At 43.1% G+C, this 16,447-nt stretch overlaps 2 protein-coding genes across 10 annotated transcripts in view; one reads left to right on the plus strand and one right to left on the minus strand.

Moving 5' to 3' along the window:
* Positions 1-203: 203 nt before the first annotated feature.
* On the minus strand, positions 204-2,707 carry LOC124245488 (sperm acrosome-associated protein 5-like). Its single transcript, XM_046672876.1, has 4 exons — positions 2,563-2,707; positions 1,954-2,112; positions 419-497; positions 204-315 (listed from the first exon to the last, which is right to left on the minus strand). The coding sequence occupies exons 1-4, from the start codon at positions 2,705-2,707 to the stop codon at positions 204-206; spliced, it is 495 nt and encodes a 164-aa protein (XP_046528832.1).
* A 4,852-nt stretch (positions 2,708-7,559) lies between these two features.
* The window catches only part of ZNF182 (zinc finger protein 182), a 22,378-nt gene continuing 13,490 nt past the window's right edge, over positions 7,560-16,447 (plus strand). For 8 of the 9 annotated variants that reach the window (XM_046672985.1, XM_046672984.1, XM_046672977.1 and 5 more), the window contains exons 1-2: positions 7,775-8,061; positions 9,183-9,240. Coding sequence is in view for 7 of the 9 variants with exons in the window: in XM_046672977.1 (XP_046528933.1) it covers positions 9,226-9,240 (15 nt within the window). In the remaining 2 variants the exon portion in view is untranslated. Of the gene's footprint in view, positions 7,651-7,774; positions 8,062-9,182; positions 9,241-16,447 lie in introns of those variants that run through there. The other variant, XM_046672978.1, reaches the window with a different exon arrangement.

Consider the following 16,447-nt stretch of genomic DNA (forward strand, 5'->3'; position numbering starts at 1 on the left):
TCCAATCCCCCGCCCCCACCCCGCCATGCCCCCCTGGCCAAGTGATCCCGTGTCCTCTGATTAGAGCTTTGAATATATGGAGGAAGTGATTGAATGGGGGTACTTCCAGGCATTGGAAAAATAGAGTCAGGCATCAGAGGTCTCTTGCATTGTTATAGATACCATCCTTTATTAAATCCACAGAAGAAAGGAAAATAAAATCTCTATCTCTGGGAACCTGAATTAACTTTCTTTGCATTAGGTTTTACATACAGATTACACCCCTTGAGCCATTCAGATAAATCGTGGCCAGCACAGTGACGGGTCCAAGAATCCCTGGGAAATGAAAGGAGAGAGGGAGGATGAAGTGGACAGACCAATGAGGTGGCAGTGCCACTATCCTAGCTGCCCAAAGTCCAAGCCATCCCCACGAACTTACCAGGCATTCATACCATTCTGTGAGGATACCACCTGCTTGGCACACAAGACATCATCCAGAATATGGCGGTTGAGCAAGTCTAGGGGGAAGAGAGAGACATAGTGATCTGGTGCACTGGGGACAGGATGACAGTGTATGGAGGATCCAGGGGTTCTGGGTTTCTTGGAGCCTGAATAACCTCAACCACCACATTGGCTGATTTTGGATGACCTTGATTCACTTGTCAGCTGGTTATGAGTTACCTCAACTGCCATGTTGGCTGGTTCTGTACAACCTTAACTCATGTTGACTGATCCTGGATGACCTTGACTGTCATGTTAGCTGGTTATAAATAATGTCAACCACCACCAGGCTGGTCCTGGAAAACCTCAAACTCCACGTTGGCCAGTTCTAGATGACTTCAACTGTCATTTTGTGTGGTTATGAATGATCTTAACTGCAGTGGTGACTGGTCCGATATCACCTCAGTCACCATGTCGACTGGTAGGGATGCTATTCAACTGCAAGGTTGGTTAGTCCTGGTGACTTCAAACACTATGTGGTCAGGTCCTGGATAATTTCAACTCACATTTTGATCGGTTACAAATGACCTCAATCTCCATGCTAGCTAGTCCTGTTCAACCTCAGCCACCATGGTGCCTGGTCTTACATGATCTCAGCTGTCATGGTGACTAGTTGATGATCTCAACCAGCATATTGACCAGTCCTGGACAACCTCAGTTGCCATTTTGACTGATTATAATAATTTCAACCTCCATGTTGACTGGTCTAGGACCTCAACTTCCATTTTAGCTAATACTGGACTACCTCAACTTCCATGTTGGTTCAAAATGAACAACCTTAACCTTCATTTTAGCTAGTCTTGAAAAACCTTAATACCCATGTTACCCTGTCCTATACAACCTCTATCTCTATGGTGGCCAATCTTGGACAACCTTAACCTTCAAGCTGGCCAATTCTGGGTGACTTCTGTCACTGTGTCAGGACTTAGACAACCTCAACCTTCATTTGGGCTGGCCCCAAATAACCTCAGTCTCCATTTTGGCCTGTCTTGTACCACCTCAAACACCATTTTGGCCAACTCTGAACAATTTCTGCTGCTGTTCAATTTTGTCCTCAACAGCACCACACTCTTGTCTAGAAAGTTCTCTCCTTTTTGCATGGAGGTACCTTGTTTCTGTTCCTAATGCCAGATACCTGCTTCTTCCCTCAGGGCCGGAACAATCTCAACTCAAAATCAGGGCAGTCTCCTCCTCCATTCCATATGGAGCTAACTTTCCTGTTTCCTGAGTCCCAGAAAACTGCAGTCTCCATTCTGGGTGAGGTTTGGGAGCTCTGAGTTCCCCTGACCTAGATAACATCTCAGTGTAGTCCGGGTAAGGATGCAGGATGGTGTCTCTAACAGCCCAGGAAACTGCTTTTTCCCTATCATTTTTCTGATCATCACTAGAGATTATGACTAAGACAACCTTGTCCCCTGTGTATTGTGGAGTGGGACTAGGAAGAGCTTCAGGATATCCCCAGTGCTACCTTACCATGACACTCCATGTGACAGAGGTTCTGGGTGGGTGTAACACCATTGTCACACCACCAGGCAGAGTTCAGCTGGAAAATGCCATATTCACTGCTGCCATCAGGATTGTGGTCCACGAAGGAGGTATCAAAGCCACTCTCATAGTGTGCCATGCACAGCCCTGGGGCAGGAAGAGGGGAGGTAGCAGGTAGGCATGGGTGCTTTGGACTGGGGGGGGAGGGTAAAATGTGTGGGGGGGGTGGGGACAGGGATGGTTGTCATCTCAGTTGTAGGGGTGATGATCTTGGTTTGGTGGTGGTGTTGATGTTGGTGATTCTGGTGAGATATCAGTGATGGTAGTGGTGATGGTATTCATGGTGATAATAGCAGTGGTGACATTGATGGTAGTGATGAGGGTAGTAACAGTAATGGTAGAGATGAGGGTAATAGTTGTGAAGGCAGTGATGGTGATGACACTAGAGTTAGTTAAACCAGTCATCACGGTCAGTCAGGGGGTGACTGAGAGGATCATGCCTGGCCTGGGGAGGTGATAAATTACAAGGGAGGCCTGGGTCTGAGTGTGGTGGGCAGCTCAGGGTGTGGGTGGGACTTGGGGCAACTGGAGTCTCACAGTCTCCAATGCTGTAGCCCCTGAAGCCGTTGAGGCCCGCCTTCTCCAGCTTCATTGCCAGGTCGCAGCGTTCATAGATCTTGGCATCCACAGCGGCAACCATCAACATGGCCAGGGTCACCACCGCCATGCCCCAGGCTTGCATTATGATACCCACAAGCCCTCCTAGCTGACTCCTTGCTTCAGACTCACTCTGAAGTATTCAGAACTAGGGGCATTCTGGAACTCTGGGCTCTGTGAGCAAAGATCTAAGTGATAGATTCTGGAACACAAAAGCCAGAGGGCTGGGCATCTCACCATCTTCCCCAGTGTCAGCTCTGTTAGACACACACAAGGAAAAAGAAATATACTGACGTATACACAGAGGTGGAAGGAGACAAAAGCAGGGAGAAACCCAGAGATGTCAGAAAGAGATGCAAGGAGAGAGGGGCTGAGGACATACAAAGGACAGACAGGACTCGAGGACTATACCTCACAACTCAGACCACATTCCTCAACAGTGCCCCACTCTACTCCTGCTAATCATGTTCTACCACTTGGTTACCTTCATGTCCATTCACTTTGCCCCTCATCGCCTCCATTCCCCCAACTCTGCTGAGTAGTCAGCTCTGTTCACTACACTGTGCCTACTCTCACCTCGGATTACTCATGCTCTGCAAAATATGACCACCATGCCCTTGCCCTCTGCCTCTCATTACCTCCATGTACTCTTTCTCAGCACTTGTCTTCACTTATTGCGCCCCATTCCACCATAATTTACCGGAATCTGACCCACGTTACCCCCATTCAGTCACACTCTGCCCCACATTACATATTACACATGATATATTACATATATATACACACCGTACTGCTTTTTCACCTCCATTCTCATTCTACTCTTTTCTCCCCCATTCACTTACACTGCCTCTTATCCACTTCCATTCATTCACACTGGGCTCCATATTACCACAATTCCCTAGCCCTCTACTTACCATTATACACATTCTCTCATATCATGTTCCTTCTTCACCTCCATTCACTCTTATTCAGACTCTCATTTGCTACTTTCACCTCCATTTCCTGTCACTGCATCAAATGACTCCTGTTCACTCTCACGTGGCCCATGCTTCAGCTTTGTTCATTGACTCTTGGCCTCATCCTCTCTCTCATTCACTCTCTTTCTGCCCCTTCTTCACTTCTATTCTCTCAAATGCTGCTCCCATATTACCCCCATTTCCTGGAACATTGCCCCGTGTTACTCCCAAACACTAGCTCAAGTTACTCACATATACTCACTCTACACTTGGTCACCTCCAGTCCTTCTCAATTTGCTTCTCATTGTCTCCATTTACTCTCACTCTGCCTTTCATTATCCCATTCATTTAAATTCACTCCTAATGTAACCCCTATTTCCACTTATCACTCCTGTTCTGCTCCTGATTCACGTCTAGTTGCTCCCACTCTGTCCCACATTACCCACAGTCAATCACACTCTACCTCAAATTCACCACTTTTTGCTCACATTGGGCCCCATTTTACCCACTTTACTCACCTTGGGCCATGTGACCTTCAATCCCCTCTCCCTTTCCTCACAAAACCCAGTTACTCACCTTCTTCTGCTCTTTACTTCCATTCTCTCTCACTCTGCCCAATGTGACCTCCATTCATACACATGCTTCAGCTCATTCACCCAGGCCAATTCACAGTGGGATCCCTGTATGTCCCTGGAACACTGCCCCGCGTGACCCTATCTAATCTCAGTCTGCCCCTCATTCACCTCGGCACTCTCCTTCTCCCGCATAGTATCCCCACTCAGAGAAACTTGACCTGACTCACATATTCACATTCTATCACATATGTATTCATCTCCATTCCCTCCTATTCTGTCCCTTGTGTACCCCATTTTTCCCTCTGTGCCCCACATTTCCTCCATTCACTACCTTCCCCCTAAATTCACCTCTCTTTACTCACACTGTGTCTCATAAACATTCATTCACACTCTAATCCTTAGTGCTCACATCAATTCTAATGCTTTATCAACTCCATTCACATTCACCACCTTTCATTGCCCCATTCACTCAGTTTGCTCCCACTTTCACTTTTTGTCACTTAGACTATGTCTCCTTTTCCTATCATTTACTCAGTCTCCTCCATAATTTCAAATTAATTAAAAATCGATGCATAGTCATTCCCTCCCTCTGCCCTGTGTTACCCACATTCACTCCACGGTACTGCTCATTCACCTCCATTCCATCGCCCTTGTCTCTCCTTGCCCTCATTCATTCCCACTTTGTCATTTATTCACCATTATCCCCACCACCGCCAGTCTCATGTGTTTCCTGTTTACTGACACTCACATCAGCCAGGACAGAACAGTCTGATGTATCAATCAGGATTTGGTTTGGCTGTACATACCAACACCATCACAAATACCAGTGGCTTCAGAGGATGGAAGAGGTCTCCTCTCTTGGAGGCAGGTAGTTCAGGGCTAGCATGGCAGCTCCACGGGCACCAGAGAACTGACTTCTTCTGTGCTGTTGCTCTGCCAAACTCACCTGCTACCTCAGAGCCCAAAATGACTGCTCACAATTGGCAACACTTTCATAGTTTTGCTAAAATTTCTCTTAAGAGCAATTGTAATGATGACACACCAGGTGAGGTGGGAGGGCCTTTGGGTGGGAGTGTCATGTCGTGCAGACTCTGTGGTGGGACCAGCTACCTGTCAGCTTCCACACCCCTTCACCTAGCTAGCTGCTGCTTAGGCCACTGTATGAGGAGGTCACACCTGTAGGGACTGATGGTAGAGGATGCCCAGGAGAGAGAGGCAGGGTCCTAGCTGTGCAGCAGAAAAGCTGGCCTCACAGAGCTCGTGGATGTGCACTGTGAACTCTGCGACAGTTTCTGAGGGTCTGTATCACTGGCTCAGGAACGTTTCTGGATCTGGTAATCACTGTACCCCAACACCCACCAACCCTGAAGGATTTTCCCCCATATAGGAGTGTGTGTGTGCAAAGTGGTGGGGAAATGATGTTTGCAAGCTGGACGAGGACTACAAGTCCAGCCCCTCCTATTTTGACCTCCTAGTGCATTCGGAGAGCTGACAAGTTTTGTACCCAGGAGGTACTGATCCGTCAGGGAGCAAGAGATCTGTATTACTCCCCTGCTTTCTCTCTTTGCTTTGTCTGCTAGGAAACTCCAACTATATTTCTGGGAAAAACATTCCTTGGCTAGTTTTAATGGTTCTGGAATGAGGACCCTCAGATACTTTCTGGACGTTCTGTGGGATATTGAATAAGCAGAGTATGACTGGGTGGAAGTTAAGGATCCTACCTTGGGAACTTGTGTGACCTTGGGCAAGTTACTCAATCTCTCTGGGACTCAGTTTCCTCATCTGACAAGTGGGGGTGCATGGGACTGTTTACAGATAGTGGAGACTATCTGAGGCAGGTCATGTCATGTGCTTCACACAGTACCTGGCACATAGGAGACACTGAGCTCGGTCTGAGCCCCCATATCACTTGCTTGGCTTGTTGGCCAAGCCTCCTCCCTGGTATTCCTGTTTTCGTCCTTTTCCTCTGTAGTCTGTTCTCCACAAAGCAGCCTGCAGGTCATCCTTTAATTTTTTTCCTTCTTACTAAAAAAAAAGTTTTACACATACACGTCTAATTTTATTTAAATAATAATAATAATAATAACAATCACTTATTTAGTACTTGCTTTGTGCCAGGCATTGTTCTAAAGCCTTTACAATGATCAATTCATTTGTCACCACAACCCTAATGAGGTAGGCACCGTCATTATGCCCGTTTTATAGATGAGGAAGCTTAGGACAGAGAAGTTAAGAGTCTTGCCTGAGGTTTCACAGCTAGTAGGTGAGGGTTTGAAACCAGGCTGTCTCCATTGTGTTACTTTGTTTTTTTGATTCTGTTTTCTTCCCTGTTATAGTCCCAATGTCTAGAACCCTACCTGGCATACAGGAAATGCTTAAGCAAATTCCAGTGGAGCTCCTGTTCTAGTGGTGCAAGACAGGCCATAAACAAGAGTTGAATATATGTGTATTTGTAACGTTAGTATATAATGCTAGATGGCTGCAGACTGGTCTTTTAGAAATCTGATCCCTTTAGGGCTTCTCATCGTGTCTATTAAGTCCAGAATGAAACATGAGCTCTGGCCCTGGCAGAGGAGGCTCTACAGCATCTGGCCCCCACTCACCTCTCCCTTGCCCGCACCTCCTACACTCCCAACACGCTGCCACTGTTTCTGTTCCTCCGACATACCAAACTAGGTCCTCCTTCAGAGCCTTTGCAACAGCAGAGCCCTCCACCAGAAAGCTCTTTGCTTCAAATAGTCATGTGGCTGGCTTCTTTTAGTCAGCGTAACTGTCACCTCCGACGAAAAGAGATCATCCCTGCTCATCCAGAGAAAGCAACCTGTCAGCCACTGCTCACATCTCCTTCACCCCAGAGTGTGTGTGGGGGGTTCTACGCCGCCATTTATTTATTCTTCAGCTTCTTGTTTGCATACGCTAGACTGTAAACTCCCAGCCCTCGCCACTGGACAGAGCCAGTGACCTTTCCCCACTTTGTGTATGCAATGCAATTCTGCCACGCATCCCGTCTTCCCGTTCAATTACACCTGCAAACCGGATGCTGCCCTCCAATTTCAAGACACCAAATTCCCGCCTGCTAGAATTTTCCTTAATTGGACACATGCCCGCCCCGCCATAAGGAAATTGGTCTTTGAAGTCTGAGGAAGGACGGCCACCAGAGAACAAAGTAAACACCTGCTAAACGCTGCCGCCCTGGAGGAGAAGCGACTCGGTGGGCTCGGCCAGCTCCTCAGAGCAGTGACGTCACCAGCACGGGCATCTTCCCTCTGCGCCTGCGCCGCAGCCCCATAGCGTTCGCGTCGGACTGGCGGGAGGGGGCCCCATGTTAACTATTGGCAAACACGGGCTCAAAGCCCTCACTGAGCATGCGCACACCCGGCCGCTGAGCCCTGCAGGCTGCCGAGCCCGAGTCGGTCCCGAAGCGGAAGTGCTCCTCCGGGCCAGTGTTGTAACGGTCTCCTCTGCAGCGAGCAGAAAAATCTGTTGTCGAGAGAGAGGTTGAGGGGGCGAGAGCTAGGGGTGATGGCTGAGTGATGGGGAGATCTAGGGGACGAGTGAAGGGGGATTTGTGGGGGTCATTGACGTGGGGGCTTGTGGGGTGAGTGATGGGGGACCGAGAGGTCAGTCAATGAGGGTATGTGGGCTCAGTGGTGGACAAAGTTATGGGGCTAGTCAGGGTTGAATGGGGCTTATTCAACTTTGACTTTTACACATTTTCCAGCACAGTGACCTGCGCTGAGGGTTCTTACGCATCCCTCAGGCCCCTCCTTCGGAGCGCCCCGCCTCTCCCTCTGCTCCTCTCCCCTTGCCCCAGCCCCTAGGTAGGGGCCTGGCGTGGATGCTCCAGCTGAAGTGAATCTGCATCCGAAGGCTTCCTTCCGGCTCCTGGGCAAGACGGCCCCAGTGAGGTGAGGAGAAGCAAGAGGCACCTGAGACGACTCACCTGCCCGGGGGCCTCGCGCAGAGCTGGGGCTGGGGGAGTGGGCGGGGCCTGGTGCTGCGCGATCTGGGGGGATGGGCTTAAAACGTCAAGGGGATAATAGTTTTAAAGTTCAGGTTTTTTGGCGTTTAATAAGTAAGTAAAACATTTTAATTATGGATTAATTAGAAAATAGAGGAAAAGAATCAAAAGGAACTAGTTTTATGCCCCTACATTTAAATGTCCATTCTTAGACATTTTTTAGTGTGTATAAGGGGTATTTGTAAACATTTAACATATAGTTTTCTAATGGGCTCCTGCAGTTTTATAACCTGCCTTTTTTTGCTTAGAAGTTTACTCTGATTCAGATTAAAAATTTATAACATTTAAAAACTTTTAATTTAGATATATGTACAGAAAAGTATACAGATAAGTGTACAGTTCCATACATTATTTTTAATAGCTACATAGCATTTCATTCCGTGTATTTTCTTATTAATCCCGTATTATGGGTCATTTACGATCATTTAAGTTTGGTATTGTTAAAATCAGTGCTGAGATGAAGGTACTTACAGAGAAATTATGATACAATATTTCATTAAGGAAAATATCTAGAAATACAATTTCTGCATCAGTATAGAAGCGTGTATATATACATACATACATAAAACCTTTTGGGGGCTGGCCCGGTGGCACAGCGGTTAAGTGCACACATTCCGCTTTGGCAGCCCAGGGTTCGCTGGTTCAGACCCCAGGTGCGGACATGGCACCGCTTGGCAAGCCACACTGTGGTAGGCGTCCCACATATAAAGTAGAGGAAGATGGGCATCGATGTTAGCTCAGGGCCAGTCTTCCTCAGCAAAAAGAGGAGGAATGGCAGCAGTTAGCTCAGGGCTAATCTTCCTCAAAAAAAAACCTTTTTGTGTTAGATATTTACATGAGGAAAAGAGTCAAGAATACACAGGTAGTTGTTACAACTACGTGGTTGCCCACACCTCTGCAGAGCGGCCTCATGCACAGCTCGTGTCAGGGGATTTCTAGGCAGATAATTCTGGGCACTGGAAGCCTGATGGGGTCTCTCATATGCTCTACTGTTCTCCACTTTTCCAGCTCTGCCTTCACACATCTCTGCCTTTCCCCAGAAGAGCAGGAAATGGCTGCATCCCAGGTAAGTATGTTGTTTATCTGTTCTTTCCTCTATTTTATCATGGATGTGATGAGCTATGTAGGAATCTGTGACATAAAATAGGAAATTGTAGATAAGCAGTAGGAACAGGGGAAATGAGAGCAGTTCGAGGCCAAGGTAGAATGTAGAAGACTTAGGTGTGACAGATACTAATGTTGAGCTGCACATTTTTCTGTGAGCCTCTGGCAGCCAGAAGAAAATGTAACCAGTAACCTGACTCAGCTTACTTGTCAGGAGAGAGCACACCAAGTCCTCAGGGAAGTAAAGGTTTCCTACCCTTGCTTGCAAGGCATTTCTTTGCTGGGTCTTCATGTGGATGGTGGAATTGTCTTCCACCACAGCCTGCTGAGAAACGCAGTCCCTGGTTTCCTGCAGCTCTTTCCTATAGCCTTCCTCAGTGAGCTGGAGACATGATGTCGAAGTGTAATTTGGCACTGAAATATCGTAGGGAACTTGCTTGTCTTTCAAATGATTTTCTCGAAGTAATTTTCTCACTTGGACTTTTGATTCTCATTTGGCCAAGAGGCAGAGTTTTATCTTATCTGTAGTTTGATCTTTTCAAGAATGTCATATAAGTGGAATCGTATGGTATGTAACCTTTTTTTTAAAAAAAATTTATCTTGCTAGGATTTTGATAGGAATTGAGTTAAATCTGTAGATAAGTATGGGGAGCACTGATAACTTTATTATGTTGTGTCTTCCAATCCATGAACGTAGTATGTCTCTCCATTTATTTAGATCTTCTGGGTTTATTTCATCAATATTTTGTAATTTTCAACATACAGATCCTACACATGTGTATTAGTCTTCTCGGGCTGCCATAACAAAATGCTACAGACTGAGTAGTTTAAACAACAGAAGTTTATTTTCTCACCACTCTGGAGGCTGGAAGTCCCAGATCAAGGTGCCATCAGGGTTGGTTTCTGGTGAGAGTTCTCTTCCTGGCTTGTAGACAGTGGCCTTCTCACTGTGTCCTTACATGGCCTTTCCTCTGTGCTTGTGCAGAGAGAAAGAGAGATCTCTGGTGTTTCTTCCTCTTCTTATAAGGACACCAGTCCTACTGGATTAGAGCCTCATTCTTATGACCTCATTTAACCTTAATTCCCTGCTTAAAGGCCCCATCTCCAAATAAATTCACCTTGGGGGTTAGAGGTTCAACATAGGAATTTTGGGGGGACACAATTCAGTCTATAACAACATGTTTTGTTAGACTTATACATGTTTCATTTTTCAAGCTATTGTAAATGGCTTTGTTTTTTAAATTTCAGTTTCCAATATTCATTGCCAGTATATAGAAATATGATTGATTTTTGTTTGTTAAACTTTGCTATAGTCTGAATGTTTGTGTTCCCCTAAAATTCACATATTGGAATCCTAATGCCCGAGGTGATGGTGTTAGGAGGTGGGGCTTCCTCTTCTCCTTTATTTATTTACTTGTTTATGTCAGTAATACAAAATTTTTGTTTTTATTTTATTCAATGGAATACAATCCGTTATTGTCATTGTTTATTTTGATGCTCAATAGTCCCCAAGTTGGCCAGTGGGAGCCCCTTTAAGCTGGCTTTTTTGTTCTTCTGACACATTCCTCTAATTTTTGGAGCACTTCCTTACTTTCTGATGCAACAAGATGTTCCAGCCCTCATCTTTTACTTTCCCTGACCCAGGCCTGGAATCGGCCATTTCTCCAAGGAGCACTGGTTCCTATTAGTGGCTAATGATATATAGAAACCAAAATCTGGGTGCTAGGTGTGCTCATTGCCACCGGAGTGTCATTACTTCTAAGTTCTTTCAGTGAACAGAGCTTTGTATTTATATGTGTGTCTATTTATATGTCTGTGTATGTGTGTGTGTATATATATATAACTATACACATGCACACACAGACATATACATACACAGACAGACAGACTTTGAATTCTTACAATATCTCAGGAATCTTCCCAGTCTTCCCTTATTCCATATTTGCATCTCCCTTCTCCAACAGTGAGTGCACAGATCCTAGCATTAATATGTTGACTCTTTTGCTCAGCCTGACAATATACAGAAAGTAGAATCAGAATTCCTGCACCCACACCCGTGAAAAACCAACCTACTGAGTACAGTACATGGTTTGTTTGCATGCCTTTTATACTGAGGATATATAATCAGAGTACTCTGTTTAGAAGTCACTTGGATTGATTTTTCATTTTTCTCTTCTTTTTTTCCTATCCAGTGTGCTTATGTTATTTATTTGGTCAATAGTTAGGTTCATTTTTTGTTTGTATTCCATTTTAGATTTTATTTCTTTCTATTTTTGTTGATTTAATTTTATTCTTACCTTTATATGTAAAATGTTAATATGATTTGAAGAGACAAAACTATACTATATATATACACAGAATTGTCATCTCTCCTCTGTACCTTCTACCCCATTTTGGAGGCAACCAGTCTTGTTAGTTTCTGATTTATGCTTATGATGTTTCTTTTTAAAATAAGCAGATAAATGTATACTTTAAAAATTTCCCCTTACTGCTCAAAAGGTATTATACTTGATTTATAGACTCTTTTGCACTGTGCTCTTTTCCCTTAACAATATATCTTGGAAATTGCTCCATGTATATTTACAAATATCGTCCTCATACAGTTTTAAAATTGAGATATAATTGACATATAACATTATATTAGTTTCAGGTATACAAAATAATGATTTGATATTTGTATATATTGCAAAATGATCACCATAGTAAGTCTAGTTAACATCCATCACCACACTTAGTTACAAATTTTTTTTCTTGTGATGAGAACTTTTAGCAACTCTTAGCAACTTTCAAATATACACTACAGTATTATTAACTATAGTCACCACACTGTACATTACATCCCCAGGACTGACTTATTTTATAACTGGAAGTTTGTTCCTTTTCACTACCTTCACCTATTTTGTCCACTCCCCAACCCCTGCCTCCACCTGGCAACCACCAGTCTGTTCTCTGTATCTGTAAGATCATTTTGTTTTGTTTTGTTTTAGATTCCACATATAAATGACATCATATGTATCTGTCTTTCTCTGTCTGACTTATTTCACTTAGCATAATGCCCTCAAGGTCCATCCATGTTGCTGTAAATGGCAAGATTTCCTTCTTTTTTATGGCTGAATAGTATTCCATTGTGTATATCTATCACGTTTTCTTTATCCATTCATCCATCAATGGACACTTGGGTTGCTTCCATGTCTTGGCTATTGTAAATAATGCTGCAGTGAACATGGGGGTGCAGATATCTTTTCCAGTTAGTGTTTTTGTTTCTTTTGGATAAATACCCAGAAGTAGAATTGCTGGGTCATATGATAGTTCTATCTAATTTTTTGAGAAACCGCCATACTGTTTTCCATAGTGGCTGCACCATTTACCTTCCCACCAACAGTGCACAAGGGTTCCCTTTTCTCCACATCCTCACCAACACTTATTTCTTGTCTTTTTGATGATAGCCATTCTAACAGGTGTGAGGTGATAGCTCGTTGTGGTTTTGATTTGCATTTCCCTGATGATTAGTGATGTTGAGCACCTTTTCATATGCCTGTGGGCCATCTGTATATCTTCTTTGGAAAAATTTCTATTTAGGTCATCTGCTCATTTTTTAATCAGATTGTTTGTTTTTATGCTATTGAGTTGGATGAGTTCTTTATATATTTTGGATATTAACCTCTTATCAGATATATGATTTGAAAATATTTTCTCCAGTTCAGTAGGTTGTCTTTTCATTTTGTTGATGATTTCCTTTGCTGTGCAGAAGCTTTTGACTTTGATGTAGTAGTCCCATTTGTTTGTTTTTGGTTTTGGTGTCAAATCCAACAACTCATCACCAAGACTGATGTCAAGGAGCTCACTGTCTTTATTTTCTTGTGGGAGGTTTTTTGTTTTTTTTTTTTTAAAGATTGGCCCTGAGCTAACATCTGTTGCCAATCTTCTTTTTTTTTCTTCTTCTTCTCCCAGAAGCCCCCCAGTATATAGTTGTATATTCTACTTGTGAGTTGTGAGTGCCTCTGGTTGTGCTAAGAGTTTTACAGTTTCAGGTCTTATATTCAAGTCTTTAATCCATTTTGAGTTAATTTTTGTGTATGGTGTAAGATAGTAGTCCAGTTTCATTCTTTTGCATGTGACTGTCCAGTTTTCCCAACACAGTTTGTTGAAGAGATGTCCTTTCCCCATGGTATATTTTTGGCTCCTTTGTTGTTAATTAATTGACCACGTATGCTGGGTTTATTTCTGGGCTCTCTGTTCTGTTCCATTGATCTATGTGTCTTTTTTTATGCCAATACCATACTGTTTTGATTACTATAGCTTTATGATACAGTTTGAAATCAGGGAGCATGATGCCTCCAGATTTGTTCTTTCTTAAAATTCTTTGGCTTTTCAGAGTCTTTTGTGGTTCCATATGAGTTTTAGGATTGTTTATTCTATTTCTGTGACTCGTTCATTTTTATAGCTGCATAGTATTCCGTTAGTGTGTTCAACCATTCTCCTATGTACGTGGGAACTTTGGTTGTTTCCAGTATTTTGCAATTAAGAATAAGGCTGCAATGAAATATATTGTGCATATATTGTTTCCTTTTTGTACAGATATATCTTCTATATAAATTCCTACAAGTGGCATTGCTAGGTCAAAGGGTAAATAAAATTGGAGTTTTGTTAGATATTTCCAAATTCCCTTCTATAGGGGTTGCACTGTTTTCCATTCCCACCAACAGTGTATGATGGTGCCTGTTTCTCTGTGGCTGCACCAACAGAGTATGTTGTCAGACTTTAAACATTTTCCAATCTGCTAGGTAAGAAATGGCATCCCTGTGCAGTTTCAATTCTCTTACTACAAGTGAAATTGAATATAATTTCATAAATTTAAGAGACATTTTATCTTTTTGTGAATTGTCTTATTTTTTTTTTTGCCTTATTTTCTGTCAGGTATTTGGTCTTTTTTCCCCTTGAGTTTTAAGAGTTTTTGTTAATATATTAAGGATATTAATCTTTATCTTTGAGATGTGTTGCAACAGATTTTTCCCCCTAGTTTGTCATTTGTCTTTGGACTTATGTCTTTGGACTTGCAAAAGTGTTTTTATATTTTGTAGTTGTATTTATCAATCTTTTATTACATTTGGGTTTTTATTCAGTTAGAAAGTCTTTCCTCACACCCAGGCTATACAGGCATTCACCCATGCTTTCTTCTAGTACTTTGTGTGATTTCAGTTTTTTACATTTAGACCCCTGATGCATTTGACATTTATTCTTGTGTATGGCATGAGGTATGGATCCAGCTTAGCCTTTTCCAGATGGCTCTCCAGTTGTCCCAGTACCATGTATTAAGAAGTGTGCCCTTCACCTTGCGCTTTGAGAGAATGCCTGTATCAAAGTGTGTTCTGGTGTCTGGTAGGACTGCTTCCTCCCTCATAGTTTTTCTTTTATAGTGTTTTTCTAGCTCTTCTTGCACATTTATTTTTTTGATATGATCTTTAGTATTTCCTTATTTAGTGCCATTAAAAAGCTTGTTTTTTAATTGAAATCACATTAAATTTATCGTTAACTTAGGGATAACTGCATCTTTGTGACTTTGTGCCATTCTATCTGTGAAGAGTTTGACAACTATGAAGTTAGAAGGAACAGTTCCCATAAGAGACCACCCTCACTTCCGATACCAGTTGCAAGTTCAGGGGTCCCCAAGATCACCTTAGGTCTGGTAATTCGCTGGAAGGACTCACAGAACTCACTGAAGTCTATTATACTCCTGGTTATGGCTTGTTAGAGGGAGAAGACAGATTGGAATCTGCCAAGGGAAGAAGTGCATAGGGTAGGGTCCAAGAAAGTACCAAACACAAAGCTTCTGTTTTTCTCTCCCCATGGAGTCAGGATGTGTGACTTTTTCGGCATTGATATGTGATAGTATGCATGGAGTTCTGTCAACCAGGGAAGCTCACGTGACCCTCACCATTCAGAGTTTTTATTAGGGCTTCATTTTATAGGCATGATTGTCCACCTGGGGGCTCTCTGTCTCCAGCCCCTCTTGGAGTGACCCAAAGACCCCTACAAATCACGTTACTACACTATCCATGGTGACCCAAGGCCCCTATGAAAAATGTCCTTCCGTCCTTCCTTCCTTCCACTCCAGTCCATCCTTCCATTCTTCTTGTCTTCCTTCCACTCCAGTCCATCCTTTCTTCTATTCTTTCCTTCCTTCCTTCCATTTTAGTCCTTCCTTCCTTCTTTCCCTCCCTCCTTCCTTCCCTATCTATCTATCTTTGGCTATTTTAAAGAAATTATCATCAATTCCAATCTTCTTTAGTTTTTTATCAGGATTGGGTATTGAATTCTGTTTCAATATTTTTATATCAGCATTTCTTATATTAATTATATTAATCATATAAATTCTCTCCTTAGGTCTATTTAAATGGTGAATTACGTTAATGAATTTTCAATATTGAAATATCAGTATATACCTGGAATAAATCTTACTTGGTCATGATGTATTATTGTCTTAGTGTTGATTGATTTTGTTTGCTTATATTTTATTTAGGACTTTTGCACTGATGTTCATAAGTGAGATTGGTCTGTAGTTTTCCTATTTTGTACAATCTTAAATGAGTTTATGTATCAAATTTATACTCAATTCATGTGAGAATTTGGAAGCTTTCATTTCCTATGCTTGGGAAGAATTAGAGCACTTAGAGTCTTCTCAGGTCTTTTGTGAGCGTGAGTCTTGTCCTGGGCATACAAGCCTTTCTGAGTCCTCTGTGCATGGATGTGTTTGAATGTGCTAGTTTCCTGAAGAATCTTTCTTAGCTTTCCCTCTCAGGCCTTAGGCAGTCTATTGTGTGTCTGGACTGCAATCTTTTGCCCCAGGCATCTGTGGGTTGTTAGTTTGCCTTGCAGCCTCTTAGAGCAGGCTGCTGCTTTTCTGGCCGGAGTTGTGAGTTAGGCAAAACAGAGACGGGTACCCTCATCAGTCCCTCTGGCAGCCCCCAGACAGGTAAGAACAGACACACGAATTTGTGAGGAAGGTCTGTTCTGTTCCCTCCAGACCAGGGAACAGGGTCCCACCCTGGGAACATGGACTGCTGCTGCTGTAAAACTGCCGCCCCTCATGGAAAGGGGTAGGGCAAGGGCAAGTAAAAATGCTGTGAGGTTTTTCCACCGTCTTTTTTTTTTTTTTTTTTTTTTTTTTT

Source organism: Equus quagga, chromosome 10 (assembly GCF_021613505.1).
Source record: "Equus quagga isolate Etosha38 chromosome 10, UCLA_HA_Equagga_1.0, whole genome shotgun sequence".
Taxonomy (NCBI): Eukaryota; Metazoa; Chordata; class Mammalia; order Perissodactyla; family Equidae; genus Equus; species Equus quagga.

Coding starts and splice junctions, on each gene's coding strand:
- LOC124245488 (XM_046672876.1), bottom strand. CDS start 2,707: ATGCAAGCCTGGGGCATGGCGGTGGTGACCCTGGCCATGTTGATGGTT. Junction 2,113..2,562: donor GGGCTACAGCATTGGAGACT/GTGAGACTCCAG, acceptor TTCCTGCCCCAG/GGCTGTGCATGGCACACTAT. Junction 316..418: donor CAGAATGGTATGAATGCCTG/GTAAGTTCGTGG, acceptor TTCATTTCCCAG/GGATTCTTGGACCCGTCACT.